The sequence below is a fragment of the Mobula hypostoma genome, chromosome 13 (assembly GCF_963921235.1).
Source record: "Mobula hypostoma chromosome 13, sMobHyp1.1, whole genome shotgun sequence".
NCBI lineage: Eukaryota > Metazoa > Chordata > Chondrichthyes > Myliobatiformes > Myliobatidae > Mobula > Mobula hypostoma.
In genome coordinates this window covers 2,097,893-2,118,298 of record NC_086109.1, presented here as the reverse complement: position 1 = coordinate 2,118,298, position 20,406 = coordinate 2,097,893, and the positions used below count along the sequence as shown (strand labels likewise).

At 47.9% G+C, this 20,406-nt stretch overlaps 1 protein-coding gene across 1 annotated transcript in view; it reads left to right on the top strand.

Annotated features, from left to right (window-relative positions):
* LOC134355361 (uncharacterized) overlaps positions 1–17,591 on the top strand; it is a 45,235-nt gene extending 27,644 nt beyond the window's left edge. The window contains exons 5-6 of the mRNA XM_063065137.1: positions 6,371–6,556; positions 12,728–17,591. Coding sequence (XP_062921207.1) covers positions 6,371–6,556; positions 12,728–12,792 — 251 coding nt within the window. The 3' untranslated portion in view covers positions 12,793–17,591. The remainder of the gene's footprint in view (positions 1–6,370; positions 6,557–12,727) is intronic.
* The last annotated feature ends 2,815 nt before the right edge of the window (positions 17,592–20,406 follow it).

The window sequence follows — 20,406 nt, the reverse complement described above, 5'->3', positions numbered from 1 at the left end:
GCTCCACACATGGACTACCATTCATGTCTTCCAGCAAACCAATGTTGTCCCTAGCAATCCTTTTGCTCTTAACATACCTGTAGAATCCTTTAGGATTCTCCTTCACCTTGTCTGCTAGAGCAACTTCAAACCTTCTCTTAGTCTTTCTAATTTCTGTCTTAAGTCTTCCCTTGCATTACTTGTACTTCATAAGCACCTCATTTGTTCATACTTGCCTATGCCTGCTATATACCCCCTTTTATCTCTGAAACGGGGGCTGAAGATCTCTTGAAAACCCATGTTCCCTACACATGTTATCGTTACCTTTTATTCTCACAGGCACATAAAATCTCTGTATTCTCAAAATTTCATTTTTGAAGGCCTTCTACTTTCCAAGTACACCTTTGTCAGAAATAGCCTGTCCCAACCACACTATCCAGATAATTTCTGATACCATCAAAATTGGCCTTTCTCCAATTTAGGATCTCAACTCACAAACCAGATCCTATCTCTTTGTATTATATGCAAAATGCGGGAGGAACTCAACAGGTCAGGCAGCACCTAAAGAAAACAGTACTGTCGACCCTGAGGGTCTCAGCCTGAAATGTCAACTGTACTCTTTTCCATGGATGCTGCCTGGCCAGCTAAGTTCCTCTAGCATTTTGTAGGTGTTGTTTGGATTTCCAGCATCTGCAGATTTTTTCTTGTTTGTGATTGGACCACCTCTTTGTATATTCACTTTGAAACTAATGGCATTGTTGTCACTAGATAGAAAGTGTTCCTCTGCATAAACTTCTGTCATCTGCAGCGGCAGTACCAGAGGTTTTTCCTTGCTGGTGCTACGGAGGGGCTGAATGATTCAGTGATGGTGCTGAGGGATGCACTGTATGGAAGTATGTATTCGCAAGGCCAGATGCGAGGTGTTAAAAAGTCAGTTTCAAGCATTATGTGCCTACTACAAATGCCTCTGTTGATTCACAAGCAACAGCAATCGATAGATCTGATATAGAAGTGAACTGTGACAGTGTCAACAGCATTGGAGACAACCCGGGCTACACAGAGCATAAACAAAAAAAAAACAAACAGAGCATCTGAGCAACCGTGGACAACGTGAATCATGCACCAATCCCGCAATCAGCGTCAAATGGCTGCTTTTCAACTGAAAAACACAACACGAATCCACTGCTATTCGCATTACATAGACAGCAATGCCAAAAGATACACTGTTATTCAAGTCAAATAAGGCAAACAACAGATGCAAGACTTTACCAGGAGTTGGACAAATCGTACTCTGACCATGCAATACCTCAATTAATTCGGCTATTGAATTTAATACAAAAATCAACGTAATCACCGCTTGAATGTCTAAGCAAAACCAGTAGGCTTAATAGCAGTAAATGTAATCTTTTAGGATTTGCAGGAAACATAAGGACTATGGGGTATCCACCACAAAATAATAACAATAATCAGCATTTGTCTTGGCCCAAATTTTTAAAAAATCAACTGCACTCACCATTAATGTTTTCAGAGAAGTGAAATCCGTCTGTTGTTCTGATTGGTGGCGAAACCATCAATGATTTTCTGGATGTCAAGTGCTTTCGTCCTCCGGCTGTTTATGGCCAACAGGGCTAAGTTGCTGTTCCGAGCATCGCCGCTGCTATTCCTTAAGTAGTTTTTGAGGGGTCTGAGGCAAGAGAAACTCCGTTTGCAGTTTGTATAAATCTATAAATGCATCGCCGTAGGGTCTCATTAGAGCTAGAAACTCCACTGTGTCATTCACTCTCTGTCCTTGCTTTTGTTTTGTTTCCAGCAGACGCTGAACCTGATGTAGCTCTGCATTCAGGTTCACTTCAGTCACTCCATAGTATTGGGCCACTGGCCAAAGACAATTCTTGTCTAGGAAGGACTTGTGTTTGGGACTCAATGCTGAGACTCCAGTCAGAACACCCCCATTCTCAATTAAGAACTGTCTTTTCATTTCAGTCAGAAGTCTGTCCATAACTGGATAGAAACAGTGGTTGCGAAGGTCATCAGAGGATGTGACAGGTGTGCGTTCATTTTGGGCCCCAACAACAAAATCATGTAGGCGGCGGGGTGGCTGGGCCTGTCTCCTTTCATGTGGTCTGCTCTGTATACCGGCCTTGACGCACAGGTCCCTGGTTCTTGTCTGAATTTCACTCCATGATTCCTCTCCCCGTTTTGCTGAGAGTGCATCGATAACAGACTGAGCCAAGTCCACAGCGGATGAAAGCTCCAAACTGGGAGATTGTAGCTGGTCTGACATGAACTTGTGACTCAGAATAAATCCTCAAACAGAGTGAGAAGTAAAGCAAACTGCTCGTCAATCAGACCATTTACAGCTCTGGCCTCCATCCTCCTCTGTGCATTTGGTTGACCCATAATATCCTGTAGTGTAGCTAGAATGGCAGGGAGTGATTTCCTTATAGCCCACAAAGCTGTATACTGCCATGTCCAGCGTGTATCTGACAATTTCTTCAACTCCACGAGCTGTGCAGTTGGTTCCAGTTCTCTCTGCTTCTTCATGAAAAGATCATGGGCAACAGAGTTTGAAAAGAAGTTGTAAAGCAGCTGCACAGTTTCAAAAAACTCGCCCGCCCGCTTGTTGTACATTGCTCACAACATCCACTAAAACAAGGTTAAGTCTGTGAGCATGGCAGTGTATATATAATGCCTGCGGGACCTCTTTCCTGAACCTCTCTTGTACCCCATTACTGCACCCGGACATCACTGCCGCCCCGTCATAACACTGACCTATACATACGTTCTTATCAATAACACACTGGGCGAGTGTCTGTTCAATGCTTTTAAGAAGCGACTCTGCGTCCAACCCTTCTACTGGAGTGAAGTGCAAGAATTCTTCAAGCACTGTTTCGTTATTCAAATACCGCACCGCCACTGATATTTGCTCCTTTTTACTCAAGTCTTTACCTTAATTCACCATGATGGCAAAATATCCAGCCTCCTTGGTTTCTGCACTTACTTGACATCTGACCATATCTGCCATAATACCCATAATTTCATTTTGGATATCGTGATGGGTGTCTTTTGCATTTACAGGATTGTCCTCTTTTTTTTTAGCTACAGTCTTATCAAACTTCTGAATTACACTGAGCAACTCAGCAAAGTTTCCCCTATTGCCAGATCCATCATTCTCCCAGTGTCCTCGCTGGGCAATGCCTTGGCACGCAGTATAGCATAGAAACTCAACCACTGCTCTCATATACTCACGATTTTCTTGGACAATCTTTGCATATCCTTTATCAAGCATATTTCCCAATCTTGAACCGTCTTATTTTCTCAATCTGAATTCGGCCCATGCCTCCATTGCAAACTTATGAGCTGCACTTACATGGTGGGTATGAAAACTGTTGTAGCTTTCCGCCAGTTGCAGTAACCGGTGACAGTGAAGGTAGACTTAGAATGGAACCCACGTCCTCCACACAGGAAATGCCTGCATGCGAAGCAGAATGCAGCATCTTTTGTGATTGAATATTCCAGCCAGGAGTACAGGTCAAACCAGCCACGAATAAAAATCCTTTGCTGATTGCCAAACTGTTGCGAGCAGCGAAGGGTACTTTTTCAATGCTGGCCGACGGGGTCCTTCCTCAGGCTGCTGGCTGACATCGCTAACAGTATTCCCACTCGCACTAAGAGCAGCTTCATCCATGTTCTCTTCCGAATCCTGCTCCATTTCTCGTTCCTCTACTTCGCCCTCACACTCCTTTGATGAACTGCTGTCGTCCTCATCCCCACTTACTTCTTTCTGCATGTCACTTTCAATTAAGACATGCTCAGGCTGAGCCATCACTGATTCCTCTGGATGAGGTCGTTTTCTCACTAAAACTGGATCCATTTTTCACGTCGGCCAAAATAATGCATGTGCCAGGCCCACGCTCGCTTCTAAAAGCACAATGTGCGCGTGGCATCCGTTAATCTTGCGAGACCACGGATCTGCGCCTGGATGTATACTATCAATCTCTCGCGTGAGTGAGAGTGAGTGACATCATCACCTTAAGTGATCTTAGATCAGCTTAACTGATCAGAGGACAGCAACGGCAAGACATTGACAACGAACGAATAAGCAGAAGTGTAGAGTGGATCTGACAGAGTTTATAACTTTATTGCTGCGTGGGTGCTCTGGTAATTGGGGACACTGTTTCACTAGATCAACTGGAGAAACAAGTTGTATTCAAAACTGTACAGAGAAAGCAAAGCAGCTGCAGTTAATTTCTTGGTGGTGCTATGGTGGGGCTATTGCAATTTCTGCTGGGGCTATAGCCCCAGCTAGCACCACCCTAGCGCTGCCCCTGGTTATCTGCCCTGTCTCATTTCCTAATAGCAGACTAAGTATCAGCAACTCTCGTTGGGACTTCTATACACTGATGAAGGAAACTTTCCTGAACACATTTGACAAACTCTATCCCATCTCGTCCTTTTACAGTATGGGATTCCCAGCCATTATGTGGAAAGTTAAAATCACCTACTACAAGAACCTTGTGTTTCTGGCAACAGCCTGCGAGCTCTCTATAAATTTGTTCCTCTAAGTCCCACGGACTATTGGCCATTTTGTAATTTAGCCCCATTAACATGGTCATCCTTTTTTGATTTTTCAGTTCGCCCATAAGGCCTCACTAGTCAAGATCTCGAGTCAATCCTGATGGAGCTCTGCGGTGATATTCTCTCTGACTAGTAACGCCAGCCCTCCTCCTTTAATCCCTCCCACTCTGTCACATCTAAAACAACGGAACCCCGTAATATTGAGCTGCCAGTCTTGCCCCTCCTGCAATCATGTCTTCCAAATGGCTACAATGTCCTAATTACAGGTGTTCTCCTGATGGCAAGCAACATAATCCACTCGATTGTCAGGCTGAGCTTGGTCTAACCCTACATTTCCAATGCTGTGACAGTTGCAAAAGAGACAACAATCTCAACCATTCCCTTTAAACAGACTTTGAGGTTCATGTTGGTGTGACCATAGTTTCTCTCCACACTCTTTCATAATAGTTTGAACAGCGACTGTGAAACATGAATGAATGAAGCTGCAATATCACTGGGTGTCCGATAATCACTCACTGGAGAAAGCGAGGTATCCATTGCGTCCACAGTGGTGTAACTGTGGGAACGTCCCACCACCAGAAAGAATGATCTGTCCACCAGGTCCACAGTAGTATAACTGTGAGATCGTCCCACGTCAGAGAGAATGATCTGTCCCCCAGGCCCACAGTGGTGTAACTGTGGGAACATCCTACCACCAGAGAGAATGAACTGTTCCCCAGGCCCACAGTGGTGTAACAATGGAATGGTACCACCACCGGTGAGAGATGTCCATCAGGTCCACAGTAGTAATTGTGGGAGGGTCCCACCACCAGAGAATATAAGCCGTCCGCCATGTCCACAGTGATGTAACTATGGGAGTGTCCCACCAGTGGTGAGAATGCAATGACCATCAGGTCCACAGACATTAGGAGATACAACCACAGTACAATCCAGTAACAACAGCACAGCGGGGGAAGAGATAAATTATTGTGGGGCAGGGAGTGGAAGTGTGGGTTGGGGGATCTGTTCCTGCCCTCCTGTGCTGTGTCTTTGACTTTGTGCGGCCTCTTCACCCAGGATTGTTGAGGCCTCACAAAAGCCCCTGATATAAAAATCAATCTTCTTCATGCAGAGAGGCCCTGCTGACCTGGGCTGTGCACTTTACCATCTCACTCTTTCAGGGTCACACCCAGGTGATCTTCCAGCCTCTACCAACAGTATTTCATTCCACAGACACCAATCATAGAGTGTAAGGAACATTGTCATCTCCACCTACTACCCCCTCCCCTCTTTCCCACCAGCATCAGTCAGAGGGAGACAGATCACCTCCCTCCATCTCCACAGCTTTCCATATACCGACTGAGCGCAGATTCCTGCAACTAACTCAGGCTCTGCGAGTGGGTGATGGGTCAGTGTGAACGGATCTTGCCTCTGTGTCTAATTCCTGTCCTGTGAGTGTGGGAGGACTGTGTCACCGTTTCATACTAGAGGCAGTCAGTCAGTCAGAGTGTGCTGGGGGAGAGGGGTTACTGAGGGTCTGAGTGAGGATGCTGGACTAACATCATTGAGGATACTGTCAGAGACATTGGAGACTACAATTAGAAGGGGCGATATGGAGTGGAGTGATGAGGGGCTGTTTGGAGGGGATGGAGATATTCAAGGTGAGCGGGGTGGTGGAGCAGAGTGATGTGGGGCTGACTACAGAGGACTGGGGCACGGTGTTGCAGTGACAGGGAGTTTTCTCTGCCCTGTGGTGGGATGGACTGGATCCATCAATTCCTTGTCACTGGGAGTGTAAGGATGGGATTAATGACAAAATCTTTTATCTCCCCAGATCCAGATCTCAGAACATCATACAATGGTTGGAAGGTTGCCACCGTGATCCTCATCGTGATCCTCATCCTCATCCTCGTCGTAATCGTCATTCTGTATCTGGTTTATGATAAAAGCTGCATAAAGCTGCATGATTCTTGCTCACGTGGGAACAGAAGTAAGGGAAAGAAATCTGGTACACCTGACGGTAGGTGTCTCCTCCCCCCCAAAAAAAAATCCAGTACCGAAAACTCTAGCCAGGAATAGCAGCAGGAGGGGCTCGGTCTGCAGGCAAGTGTCTCCCATTCCGACCCTGAGGACATGGGGTCCCACCTCAGGAATAAGGTTCAGGCTGGGGCAAGAGTGTGAGGTTTGGGAGGAGGAGTTGAACTGGGTAGAGGGCTGTGGAGAGGAGTTGGGGGAAAGGAGTTGGCCACAGCACTCTGTCCCATCGACTCGGTGGGGACATCAGGGCTGAACAGTGGATCAGTCTGGGTTCTGGTATCCCCCCCGAGGGAGACACCAAGCACAGACTCCCTTGAAAGAGACCACAGATGCCAGCATCCCAGGAGGGAGTCCCCAGCTCACAGGTAGCCACTGAGGAAGACTGCAACACAAGCCACCCCCTTCACCTGGACATCTAGTACCTCGCCACAGACCCAGTTATTGGGTAATGGAGCCCAGACCCAATGCAGAGTGAGGAGGTTGGGAGTGGGTTTCTATCCCGGTGGAACTTCTGTTCTTGTTCCACAGTCCCAGTGGGGTTGGACCCTCACTCTATCGAGAGGACAAGGATTCAGATGCAGCATAGAAGCAAAGCAAAGGAGGCATACAATATGGCAAAGTTTAGCAGGAAGCTTTTAAGACCTAGTGGGGAACAATTGTAAAACCAATAAGGCAAAAAAGATGGAAAGACAAGGGTAAATTATCCAATAATGTAAAAAAAAAATTTCAACATCTTTAACGAACTGCCTGCAAGGATATTGGTTCCCCTTGGATTCGGGTGCAACCCATCCCTTTGGAACAGGTCATAGATTCCCCAGCAGAGATCCCTTTGATCCAGAAATCTGAACCCCTGCCCCCTGCACCTGTCCTCAGGTGCACAGTTCTCTGCCCAATGATCCTATTTTGTACCAAGACTTCTGGATGCTGACCCTCTCCCTTTAGAATGCCATGGACTCGATCTGAGATGTAACTGACCATGGCACCTGCGAGGCAACATATCATCCGGGTTCTATTACGTCCACAGAAAACCTTCTGTACTTCTTTAACTTTGGAATTCCCTATCACTACTGCAGTCTTTTCCATTCCCTTCTGGGCCGTAGTTCCAGAGTCTAGAGACCTGGTCATAGTGGGACCTCCCCTGCCATCCCTTCCCCCCACTCCGGTAGGTCATCCCCCTCAACAGCATCCAACAAGGTATCATCATTATTGAGGGGATTGGCCACAGGGGTACTTTGTACTGGCTGCCCATTTCCCTGTCTTCTGACAGTCACCCAATTACCTGCCTTCTGCAACTTGGGAGTTACCACCTCATTGTACCTCCTATCATCACCTCTTCTGATTTCTGGATCATTGGGATCTGCTCTGGGGAAGGATGACCTGTGCAATAGGGTTGAATAACACCTGAACCCTAGTAGATGGTTCACTTGAACTTGGCAATTGGGAAGGTTTTTAAATCGATTATAAAAGATAAAATTTCAGGATACTTGGAAGCAGGCGATAGAATAGGGTGAAGTTCGCACAATTTTGTTCTAATTATTTGAGAACGTAACAGGCCAGCTGAGAAAGGAGGGTATAAGCTCCAGCAATTTACAAGTACTTTCACAAGGTATTTGACAAAGTTACACTCACGAGGCTATTAAACAAGATGATACAAAATTTTGAAAGGGATAGATAAGATAGAAGTAGAAAAGTTGTTTCCATTGCTCGGTGAGACGAGAACTAGGGGATATTACCTCAAGATTCAGGGGAGAAAATTTAGGATGGAGATGAGGAGAAAATGTTTTTCCCAGAGAGTGGTGAATCTGTGGAATTCTCTGCCCAGGGAAGCAGTTGAGGCTTCCTCACAAGATATAGTTAAGAAACAGTTAAATAGGTTTTTACATAGTAAGGGAATTAAGGGTTATGGGGAAAAGGCAGGTAGATGGCGATGAGTTTACATACGGATCAGCCATGATCTTATTGAATGGTGGGGCAGGTTCGATGGGCTGGATGGCCTACTCCTGCTCCTATTTCTTATGTTCTTATGTTTTTAAGAGCCTATGGCATCGTTGGTAAGGTACAGCATGGATAGAAGATTGTCTGACTGGCAGAAGTTAGAGAGAGGGGGATATAAATGTTCTTTTTCGAACACCTGCCGCAGACCAATGGAGTATCAAAGGGTTCTGGGCTGGCACGGCACCTTTTCACATTACACATGAATGGTCTCGATGAAGGAGCAGATGGCATTGTGGATATATCAGGATCAAGATAGCTGGACGTACAGTTGGTGTCACAGAGGCACAGGGTCGAGTCTGCTGCAGGACTTGGAGAGGTTGGGAGAATGGGCAAAGAAGACAATTTTTAGAAATGAGAGTTTGTGCACTCCGAGAGGAAGAATAATGTTGTAGCCTGGAATGAAATGGACAGACAATTCATGTTGAGTCAGTATTAAAGAAGGGGAATGCATTGTTAGTATTTAGTTTGGAAAGGGTGTGGATATAATAGCAAGAACGAACTGCTGAGGCTTTATAAGAAGTTGCTTAGACCCCATATGGAATGTTGTGAACAATTTGGGTACTGTATCTAAGGAAATATGTGCTGCCTCTGGAGAGGGTCCAGATAATGTTCACAAGAATAATTACGGGAGTGGAAGTCTTCAGGTATGAGTGTTTGGCAGCTTTGGGCCTGAAAGGGATGGACTTCAGAAGGGTGATGGAAAGGATTCACTAAATCATAACAGATACTGAAACGCCTGGATGACATGAAGGTGCAGAGGATGTTTATGTCAGTGGGAGAGTCCAGGACACAAGGGCACAGACTCGGAATAAAGAAATGTGCTTTTGGAACTGCGGTGAGAAGGAATTTTTTCAGCCAGAGGCCAGGAATCTGGAATTTAAGGATGAGATTGAAAGGTTTTCAATTGGGAGAGTAGTTCAGAGTTACAGAGAAAAGGCAGGAGAATGCGGCTGCATAAGGAACCAACAATAATTAAATGATGGAACAGGCTCAAAGGGCTAAATGTCTTAAATTTCCTCCTATATTTTATGGTCTTACGGATCTGCAGTAAATTGCGCTGACCACACTACTCGATCTTTGACTCTCCATTTCCTGTTCCTTATCCTGCACACACCTGGTCACTGGGGTACACTGCCCTCACACTCCCAGTCACTGGGGTACCCTATCCTCCCGCACAGTCCATCACTGGGGTACACTGTCCCTGCACACCCAGTTGCTGGGGTACACTGCACCCACGCCACACCAAATCACTGGGTCACACTATCCCCACCCACCCAGTCACCAGGTCGCACTGTCCCACACACCCAGTCACTTGGTCACACTGTCCCCACACACCCATTCACTGGGTCACACTGTCCCCACACACCCAGTCAGTCACTGGGTCACACTGTCCCCACACACCCAGTCAGTCACTGGGTCGCACTGTCCCCACACACCCAGTCACTAAGTCGCACTGTCCCCACACACCCAGTCACTGGATCACACTGTCCCCACACACCCAGTCAGTCACTGGGTCACACTGTCCCCACACACCCAGTCAGTCACTGTGTCACACTGTCCCCACCCACTCAGTCACTGGGTCACACTGTCCCCACACACCCAGTCAGTCACTGGGTCACACTGTCCCCACACACCCAGTTACTAGGTGTCACTGTCCCCACACACCCAGTCAGTCACTGGGTCACACTGTCCCCACACACCCAGTCAGTCACTGGGTCACACTGTCCCCACACACACCCAGTTACTAAGTTGCACTGTCCCCACACACCCAGTCAGTCACTGGGTCACACTGTCCCCACACACCCAGTCACTGGGTCACACTGTCCCCACACACCCAGTCAGTCACTAAGTCGCACTGTCCCCACACACCCAGTCACTGGGTCACACTGTCCCCACACACCCAGTCAGTCACTGTGTCACACTGTCCCCACCCACCCAGTCACTGGGTCACACTGTCCCCACACACCCAGTCACTGGGTCACACTGTCCCCACACACCCAGTCAGTCACTGGGTCACACTGTCCCCACACACCCAGTAACCAGGTGTCACTGTCCCCACACACCCAGTCAGTCACTGGGTCACACTGTCCCCACACACCCAGTTACTAGGTGTCACTGTCTCCACACACCCAGTCAGTCACTGGGTCACACTGTCCCCACACACCCAGTCACTAAGTTGCACTGTCCCCACACACCCAGTCACTGGGTCACACTGTCCCCACACACCCATTCACTGGGTCACACTGTCCCCACACACCCAGTCACTGGGTCACACTGTCCCCACACACCCAGTCAGTCACTGGGTCACACTGTCCCCACACACCCAGTCAGTCACTGGGTCACACTGTCCCCACACACCCAGTCAGTCACTAAGTCGCACTGTCCCCACACACCCAGTCACTAAGTCGCACTGTCCCCACACACCCAGTCACTGGATCACACTGTCCCCACACACCCAGTCAGTCACTGGGTCACACTGTCCCCACACACCCAGTCAGTCACTGTGTCACACTGTCCCCACCCACCCAGTCACTGGGTCACACTGTCCCCACACACCCAGTCAGTCACTGGGTCACACTGTCCCCACACACCCAGTTACTAGGTGTCACTGTCCCCACACACCCAGTCAGTCACTGGGTCACACTGTCCCCACACACCCAGTCAGTCACTGGGTCACACTGTCCCCACACACACCCAGTTACTAAGTTGCACTGTCCCCACACACCCAGTCAGTCACTGGGTCACACTGTCCCCACACACCCAGTCACTGGGTCACACTGTCCCCACACACCCAGTCAGTCACTAAGTCGCACTGTCCCCACACACCCAGTCACTGGGTCACACTGTCCCCACACACCCAGTCAGTCACTGTGTCACACTGTCCCCACACACCCAGTCACTGGGTCACACTGTCCCCACACACCCAGTCAGTCACTGGGTCACACTGTCCCCACACACCCAGTAACTAGGTGTCACTGTCCCCACACACCCAGTCAGTCACTGGGTCACACTGTCCCCACACACCCAGTAACTAGGTGTCACTGTCCCCACACACCCAGTCAGTCACTGGGTCACACTGTCCCCACACACCCAGTCACTGGGTCACACTGTCCCCACACACCCAGTCAGTCACTGGGTCACACTGTCCCCACACACCCAGTTACTAGGTGTCACTGTCTCCACACACCCAGTCAGTCACTGGGTCACACTGTCCCCACACACCCAGTCACTGGGTCACACTGTCCCCACACACCCAGTCAGTCACTGGGTCACACTGTCCCCACACACCCAGTTACTAGGTGTCACTGTCTCCACACACCCAGTCAGTCACTGGGTCACACTGTCCCCACACACCCAGTTACTAGGTGTCACTGTCTCCACACACCCAGTCACTGGGTCACACTGTCCCCACACACCCAGTCACTGGGTCACACTGTCCCCACACATCCAGTCACTGGGTCACACTGTCCCCACACACATGGTTCTTCGTCGTCGTCACTATCTCTCAAGGTCGAGGATGATGGTCTTCGTTCTGTAAAGAGTGAAGACGCCTGTGCGTGTATTTGTTTAACGTGTACTTGGTGTTGCACTCCAAGAAGCACACGATACTTCACAAATCAACCAACTAATTCCAATGGCATGGAAACCACGACGACTGGAGCTGATGGATTTGTTGCAGCCTTCATCCGCCTTCACAGCCGTTCAGTTCGAAGTAACTTCGTCTGCCTGTTCCACCGTTGAGGTCTTGGTTGGAGTACTGGGTTACTGGAGGACCCTGTACCCCTCATAACTGGTTACTGGTGTACAATATTCCCTACACACCCACTCACTGGGATTTACTGTCCTCCACACACCCAATTGTGAGATGAGGTGGGGAGACTTTGACTTGTGTGGGTGTGATGTTTTGTAGGATATTGACCAGTGTGAGAGATAGAAGCAGAGCAACTAAAGTGAAGTTTATGGGACATGTCAGTGGAGATGGGAATGAGGAAGGGAGTCAGGGTGTTGTGATTTGTGACAGTGGAGGTGACATTGCAGAGGATGAGTAGGGACCAGATGAACATATCTTAGGTTGAGGGTCACTGGGAGATTCTGTGGAGGGAAGGCCAGGTATCAGTATCACGACTGGAAGCCCTGAACTCTGCTCTCTATCCCACAGGCCAAGGGGAGGGCCAGGCTTTGAAGAATCATGAGAAGAAGGCTGCAACCAATGCCTCGGAATAGAACCCAGCTCACAGATACCCTCTCCATCGGGACAGCGAGCACCTCTCCAAACCCAATCACTGGGAAATGATGGCCAGCCCCTCCTGGCTCCACAAGCACAGAGGGTGTGTGTAGGGGGTGGTCCTCCCCTCTACTAGAACCCTTGCCTTTGTTCAACAATCCCAAATTGCCTTATATACTGTGGGTTCTGCAGTGAAAGCTGGTAACCCCACTCCCGGATCTGGGATCCTTTCTACTGCACACAGGCCCATGTCCACTACTCGTCCACCTGACTCTCCCTCCTTTTCCTCCCTGCTGCTCAGATCCAACACTGCCCACCTTTCCTCCTGACTCTTATCCTCAGAATCTACCACTTTCTTGCCCTCTCTCAGTATCCTCTCCTGTGTCCCCACCCAAAGCCCTGTGCCTACATCATTCCCCAGCATCCCCACACATCTCCAGGTAGTCCCCACACTCTGTCATCACAGAATACTCCGTTCATGTTCTCACCTTTTTTCTCTTCCTCTAACCTACCTGGGTAAAGTCCATCAGACCACAAGACATTGGTGCAGAATTAGGCCATTCAGCCCATCAAGTCAGCTCCAATATTTGATCAAGGTTGGTCCATTTGCCTCTCAATCCCATTCTTCTGCCTTCTCCACATAATAGAAACATAGAAAATAGGTGCAGGAGTAGGCCATTCGGCCCTTCGAGCCTGCACCGCTGTTTATTATGATCATGGCTGATCATCCAACTCAGAACCCCGCCCCAGCCTTCCCTCCATACCCCCTGACCCCTGTAGCCACAAGGGCCATATCTAACTCCCTCTTAAACATAGCCAATGAACTGGCCTCAACAGTTTCCTGTGGCAGAGAATTCCACAGATTCACCACTCTCTGTGTGAAGAAGTTTTTCCTAATTTCGGTCCTAAAAGGCTTCCCCTCTATCCTCAAACTGTGACCCCTCGTTCTGGACTTCCCCAACATCGGGAACAATCTTCCTGCATCTAGCCTGTCCAATCCCTTTAGGATCTTATACGTTTCAATCAGATCCCCCCTCAATCTTCTAAATTCCAACGAGTACAAGCCCAGTTCATCCAGTCTTTCTTCATATGAAAGTCCTGCCATCCCAGGAATCAATCTGGTGAACCTTCTTTGTACTCTCTCTATGGCAAGGATGTCTTTCCTCAGATTAGGGGACCAAAACTGCACACAATACTCCAGGTGTGGTCTCACCAAGGCCTTGTACAACTGCAGTAGTACCTCCCAGCTCCTGTACTCGAATCCTCTCGCTATAAATGCCAGCATACCATTCGCCTTTTTCACCGCCTGCTGTACCTGCATGCCCACTTTCAATGACTGGTGTATAATGACACCCAGGTCTCGTTGCACCTCCCCTTTTCCTAATCGGCCACCATTCAGATAATAATCTGTTTTCCTATTTTTGCCACCAAAGTGGATAACTTCACATTTATCCACATTAAATTGCATCTGCCATGAGTTTGCCCACTCACCCAACCTATCCAAGTCACCCTGCATCCTCTCAGCATCCTCCTCACTGCTAACACTGCCACCCAGCTTCGTGTCATCCGCAAACTTGGAGATGCTGCATTTAATTCCCTCATCCAAGTCATTAATATATATTGTAAACAACTGGGGTCCCAGCACTGAGCCTTGCGGTACCCCACTAGTCACCGCCTGCCATTCTGAAAAGGTACCGTTTATTCCCACTCTTTGCTTCCTGTCTGCTAACCAATTCTCCACCCACACCAATACCTTACCCCCAATACCGTGTGCTTTAAGTTTGCACACTAATCTCCTGTGTGGGACCTTGTCAAAATCCTTTTGAAAATCCAAATATACCACATCCACTGGTTCTCCCCTATCCACTCTACTAGTTACATCCTCAAAAAATTCTGAGATTCATCAGACATGATTTTCCTTTCACAAATCCATGCTGACTTTGTCCGATGATTTCACCGCTTTCCAAATGTGCTGTTATCACATCCTTGATAACTGACTCCAGCAGTTTCCCCACCGCCAACGTTAGGCTAACCGGTCTATAATTCCCCGGTTTCTCTCTCCCTCCTTTTTTAAAAAGTGGGGTTACATTAGCCACCCTCCAATCCTCAGGAACTAGTCCAGAATCTAACGAGTTTTGAAAAATTATCACTAATGCATCCACTATTTCTTGGGCTACTTCCTTAAGCACTCTAGGATGCAGACCATCTGGCCCTGGGGATTTATCTGCCTTCAATCCCTTCAATTTACCTAACACGACTTCCCTACTAACATGTATTTCACTCAGTTCCTCCATCTCACTGAACCCTCTGTCCCTTACTATTTCTGGAAGATTATTTATGTCCTCCTTAGTGAAGACAGAACCAAAGTAATTATTCAATTGGTCTGCCATGTCCTTGCTCCCCATAATCAATTCACCTGTTTCTGTCTGCAGGGGACCTACATTTGTCTTTACCAGTCTTTTCCTTTTTACATATCTATAAAAGCTTTTACAGTCCGTTTTTATGTTCCCCGCCAATTTTCTCTCATAATCTTTTTTCGCCTTCCTAATTAAGCCCTTTGTCCTCCTCTGCTGAACTCTGAATTTCTCCCAGTCCTCAGGTGAGCCACTTTCTCTGGCTAATTTGTATGCTACTTCTTTGGAATTGATACTATCCCTAATTTCTCTTGTCAGCCACGGGTGCACTACCTTCCTTGATTTATTCTTTTGCCAAACTGGGATGAACAATTGTTGTAGTTCATCCATGCAACCTTTAAATGCCTGCCATTGCATATCCACCGTCAATCCTTTAAGTGTCATTTGCCAGTCTATCTTAGCTAATTCACGTCTCATACCTTCAAAGTTACCCCTCTTTAAGTTCAGAACCTTCCATGCCCTGATTTATCAAGAATCCATCAACCTCAGTCTTAAATACACTCAGTGATCTGGCCTCCAAAGCCACCAGTGGTAACAAATTCCACAGATGGAATACCCTCTGGCTAAAGAAATTCCTCCTCATCTCCTTTTCAAATAGACATCTCTCTATTCTGACATTGTGACCTCTAGTCCTGTACTCTCCCACAATCAGAAACATCCTCTCCACATCCAGTCTATCTAGTACCTTCAACATTCAATAGGTTAGAATGAGGTCCTCCCTCATTCTTCCAAATTTCAGTGGTACTAGTCCAGAGCTATCGAATGCTGTTCATATGATAAGACTCTCAAGTCCAGAAACATTTTCTGAGCCTCCTCTGAACCCTCTCCAATGTCAGCACATCTTTTCATAGAAAAGTGCCTCCAACTGTTGACGATACTGGAAATGAGGCAAACCAGCCTCAGCTTTACATCCTTGTTTTTATTTTCTAGTTCTCTGAAAATCAATGTTAACATTGCAGATGCCTTCCTCACCACTAACTTAAACTGCTAGTTAACCTTTAGAGAATCCTGCACAAGGAATCGCATGTCTCTAGGGTTTTGGCCTGAAACATCAATTGTACTCGTTTCCATAGATGAGTTGCTTGGATCTCCAGCATCTGCAGAGTTACTCTTGTTTGTAGTTGTATTCCCTTTGCACTTTGCATTTATGAATTTTCTCCCCATTTAGAAAATAGTCTACTGTTTTATTCCTCCTCCCAAAGTGCATGACCATTTAGTTCCCGACACGATGTTCCATCTGGCACTTCTTTGCCCGGTCTCCTCATCTGTCCGTCTTTCTGCAGCCCCTCTGCCTCTGCAACACTATCTGCCCCTCTAACTACCTTCATATCATCCACAAACTTGCCCACAAAGCCATCATTTCCATCATCCAAATCATTGATATACAACGTGAAAAGAGTAAGTCCCAACATCACTACCTGTGGAACACAATTTGCCAGCTGCAGCCAATCAAAAATGTTCACTGTATTCCTACATTTTGTCTCCTAATTATCCAATGATCTTGCAATCCTATGTCACCTCTTTCCAAGGATATGATTTATTTTTTATCAACAGGGCCATGCTTCACCCTCTGCCTACCTGCCTGTCATTTCAATACAATCTGTGTCCATGGATGTTAAGCTCCTAACAATAACTTTCTTTCAGTTATGACTCAGTGATGCCCACAACATCATACCTGTCAATCTCTACCTATGCTACAAGACCGTCTATCTTATTTTGCATGCAGCGTGCATTCAAATATAACACCTTCAGTTAGCTGTTTTCCCTTTGATAAACTTGTCATCCCCAGCTGATCAGTCACCCTGAGCTTCACAATGTACTGCAGCCCCACACTGTAACTTCCTGTTCCCCATCCCACAACCCCTCCCGGGACATCCCTTCCAATTCTCATTGCCTGATTAACCATTGACATCCTGAAGGACAGTCCCAGAGGTTGGAGCCGAGGGTGGAGCCTGGGCAAAACCCAGGATGTCGGATGTTGTGGAGGATCCTGTGAAGCCTCTCCCAAGATTCTGGGGCTGTGGACGGCCACACACTGCAAGAGGTTTATTGTTAATATTGTGTGCTCCCTGCCAACATGAACCAGTGAAGGTTTCACCAGTGAAATCACGCTCAGTCTTTCAGCCCGAGAGACTGGTGATGAGGTATTGGGCAGAGGGCACATTTTTTATCTGTGCACTGTCAAATTTAATAGCTTGGCCAGCATCTGTGGAGAGTTAATGTTTCAGGTCACACACGTCTCTCTCCACAGGTGCTGCCTGACTTGCCTCAGGCTTCCAGCAGTTCCTGATTTTCCTAGAGATTTCCAGCTTGTACAATTGCTTTATATTTACTGCTTGAGATTGTCTACTTTATAATAAATTCTTATACAATATTTTCCCAGACCATTCTGTTGTTGGAGTTTGTTGGGCTGCAGCAGGTTTACTCGGATATGGATGGGTGCAGGGCCAGAGGGTGTTAGAGAGATGGATGGGTGGAAGGCCTGTAGGGGTTTTTACAGAGAGGTGGATAGGTATAGGAGCCAGAAGGGGTTTCACAGAGACGTGATGGGTGTTGGGGCCATAGGGTATGACCAAGAGATAAGATGGGTACAGGGCCGGAAGGGATTACAGGGAGATGGATGGGTGTAGGGGCAGAAAGAGGTTGAAGAGAAGATTCCTCCAGTGTGTTGTGAGAGGTGGCAGAGAAACGGGTGAGTGTAGGGTCTGGAGGGGGTTACAGGGGGTTATAGGTATAGGGGCCAGAAGGTGTTACAGAAAGATGAATGGGTGTAGGGGCTGGAGGGGGTTGCAGAGAGATGGGTGGGTGTAGGGGCTGGAAGAGGTCGCGGAGAGATGAGTGGGTGTAGGGTCTGGAGGGGATTACAGGGAGATGGTTGGGATCCACGGGAAGGACACTGGAATTGAACACTGAACTCTGACGCTCTGTGAAGCTCCTCACATCCCACCCTTTCACTGACCAACACCCATATGGCACTCCCTGCCTCCCACCCCCACCCCTGAGAGGCGGCTGAGATTACTGGGTGACTTCAGGGTTGGGGAGGAGAGACTGAGGACAGATATTGACCCACAGCAGCACCCGTTGTCCTGTGTTGTCCTCCTTCTCTCACCCTGTTCCATTGCTTCCACTTTCCTTCCCCCATTTCACTCCCTGTGGTGCCCTCAACTCCTCGCTCCCCATGGATAGAGGAGAACCAGTGGATGTGGTATATTTGGATTTTCAAAAGGCTTTTGACAAGGTCCCACACAGGAGATTAGTGTGCAAACTTAAAGCACATGGTATTGGGGGTAAGGTATTGGTGTGGGTGGAGAATTGGTTAGCAGACAGGAAGCAAAGAGTGGGAATAAACGGGACCTTTTCAGAATGGCAGGCGGTGACTAGTGGGGTACCGCAAGGCTCAGTGCTGGGACCCCAGTTGTTTACAATATATATTAATGACTTGGATGAGGGAATTAAATGCAGCATCTCCAAGTTTGCGGATGACACGAAGCAGGGTGGCAGTGTTAGCAGTGAGGAGGATGCTAAGAGGATGCAGGGTGACTTGGATAGGTTGAGTGAGTGGGCAAACTCATGGCAGATGCAATTTAATGTGGATAAATGTGAAGTTATCCACTTTGGTGGCAAAAATAGGAAAACAGATTATTATCTGAATGGTGGCCGATTAGGAAAAGGGGAGGTGCAACGAGACCTGGGTGTCATTATACACCAGTCATTGAAAGTGGGCATGCAGGTACAGCAGGCGGTGAAAAAGGCGAATGGTATGCTGGCATTTATAGCGAGAGGATTCGAGTACAGGAGCAGGGAGGTACTATTGCAGTTGTACAAGGCCTTGGTGAGACCACACCTGGAGTATTGTGTGCAGTTTTGGTCCCCTAATCTGAGGAAAGACATCTTTGCCATAGAGGGAGTACAAAGAAGGTTCACCAGATTGATTCCTGGGATGGCAGGTCTTTCATATGAAGAAAGACTGGATGAACTGGGCTTGTACTCGTTGGAATTTAGAAGATTGAGAGGGGATCTGATTGAAACGTATAAGATCCTAAAGGGATTGGAAAGGCTAGATGCGGGAAGATTGTTCCCGATGTTGGGGAGGTCCAGAACGAGGGGTCACAGTTTGAGGATAAAGGGGAAGCCTTTTAGGACCGAGATTAGGAAAAACTTCTTCACACAGAGAGTGGTGAATCTGTGGAATTCTCTGCCACAGGAAACTGTTGAGGCCAGTTCATTAGCTATGTTTAAAAGGAAGTTAGATATGGCCCTTGTGGCTACAGGGGTCAGGGGGTATGGAGGGAAGGCTGGGTTCTGAGTTGGATGATCAGCCATGATCATAATAAATGGCGGTGCAGGCTCGAAGGGCCGAATGGCCTACTCCTGCACCTATTTTCTATGTTTCTGTCTCCCTCGTGGATCTGAGACGCGCAGCGGCGAACGTTAGCTCATGGCGTTCTGTGATCTGATTGGACAGCCCATGGACCAGCGCTCTAGGATTGGCCGAAGTGGTAGCGGAACAATCCAATTGAACACCGTAATTACCGCACATCTGATTGTCCGTCGCCTGGCTGCCGTGTTTACTGATTGGCTGCTGGAATACCGCACTCCCTGATTGGGTCGGCTGGAGGCAGCGCAACACGCCGCTGACCGGACGGATCAGGAGCCGCCGGACCGGTTCGCTGATGTGACGGTGACGGTGGCCGCAAAGCGACACCGTGGAGCTGACGCCGACTCTTCGGTTTGCCGTCTTCGCGGGTGAAGGGGTCCGGGGAAGAGTGTGTAATGCCGGGACACCCTTCCTCTGGTCTGTGGGCGCACCCGTTCCTCTCAGACCGGGCCTTCCCCACAATCCCTCCACCCCCACCCAGACTGTTACATTCTTCATCTGTCAACAGGCGGAAAATAACTGAGCGAAGGCAGGGGAATAATAAAGTAACGGAGGAATTAAACTAATATTGTTATGCCCATGTTAGTGGGAGACGTAGACGAGAACCGCTGCCTCTCTTAAACACAATATATATATATGTATATATGCATATATGCATATATTATTGGGAAGGGGGGTGTTGCCTTTTTAGAAACACAATGCGTATTTCTGTACAGTAATTTTCCTTACTGTAATACTGCAGCTCCTGTGTATACTCAGGAAATGTGTGTTGAAGGAAAGACTATCGGCTTGTTTACTGTGTTACGCAGGACAGAGTTAAG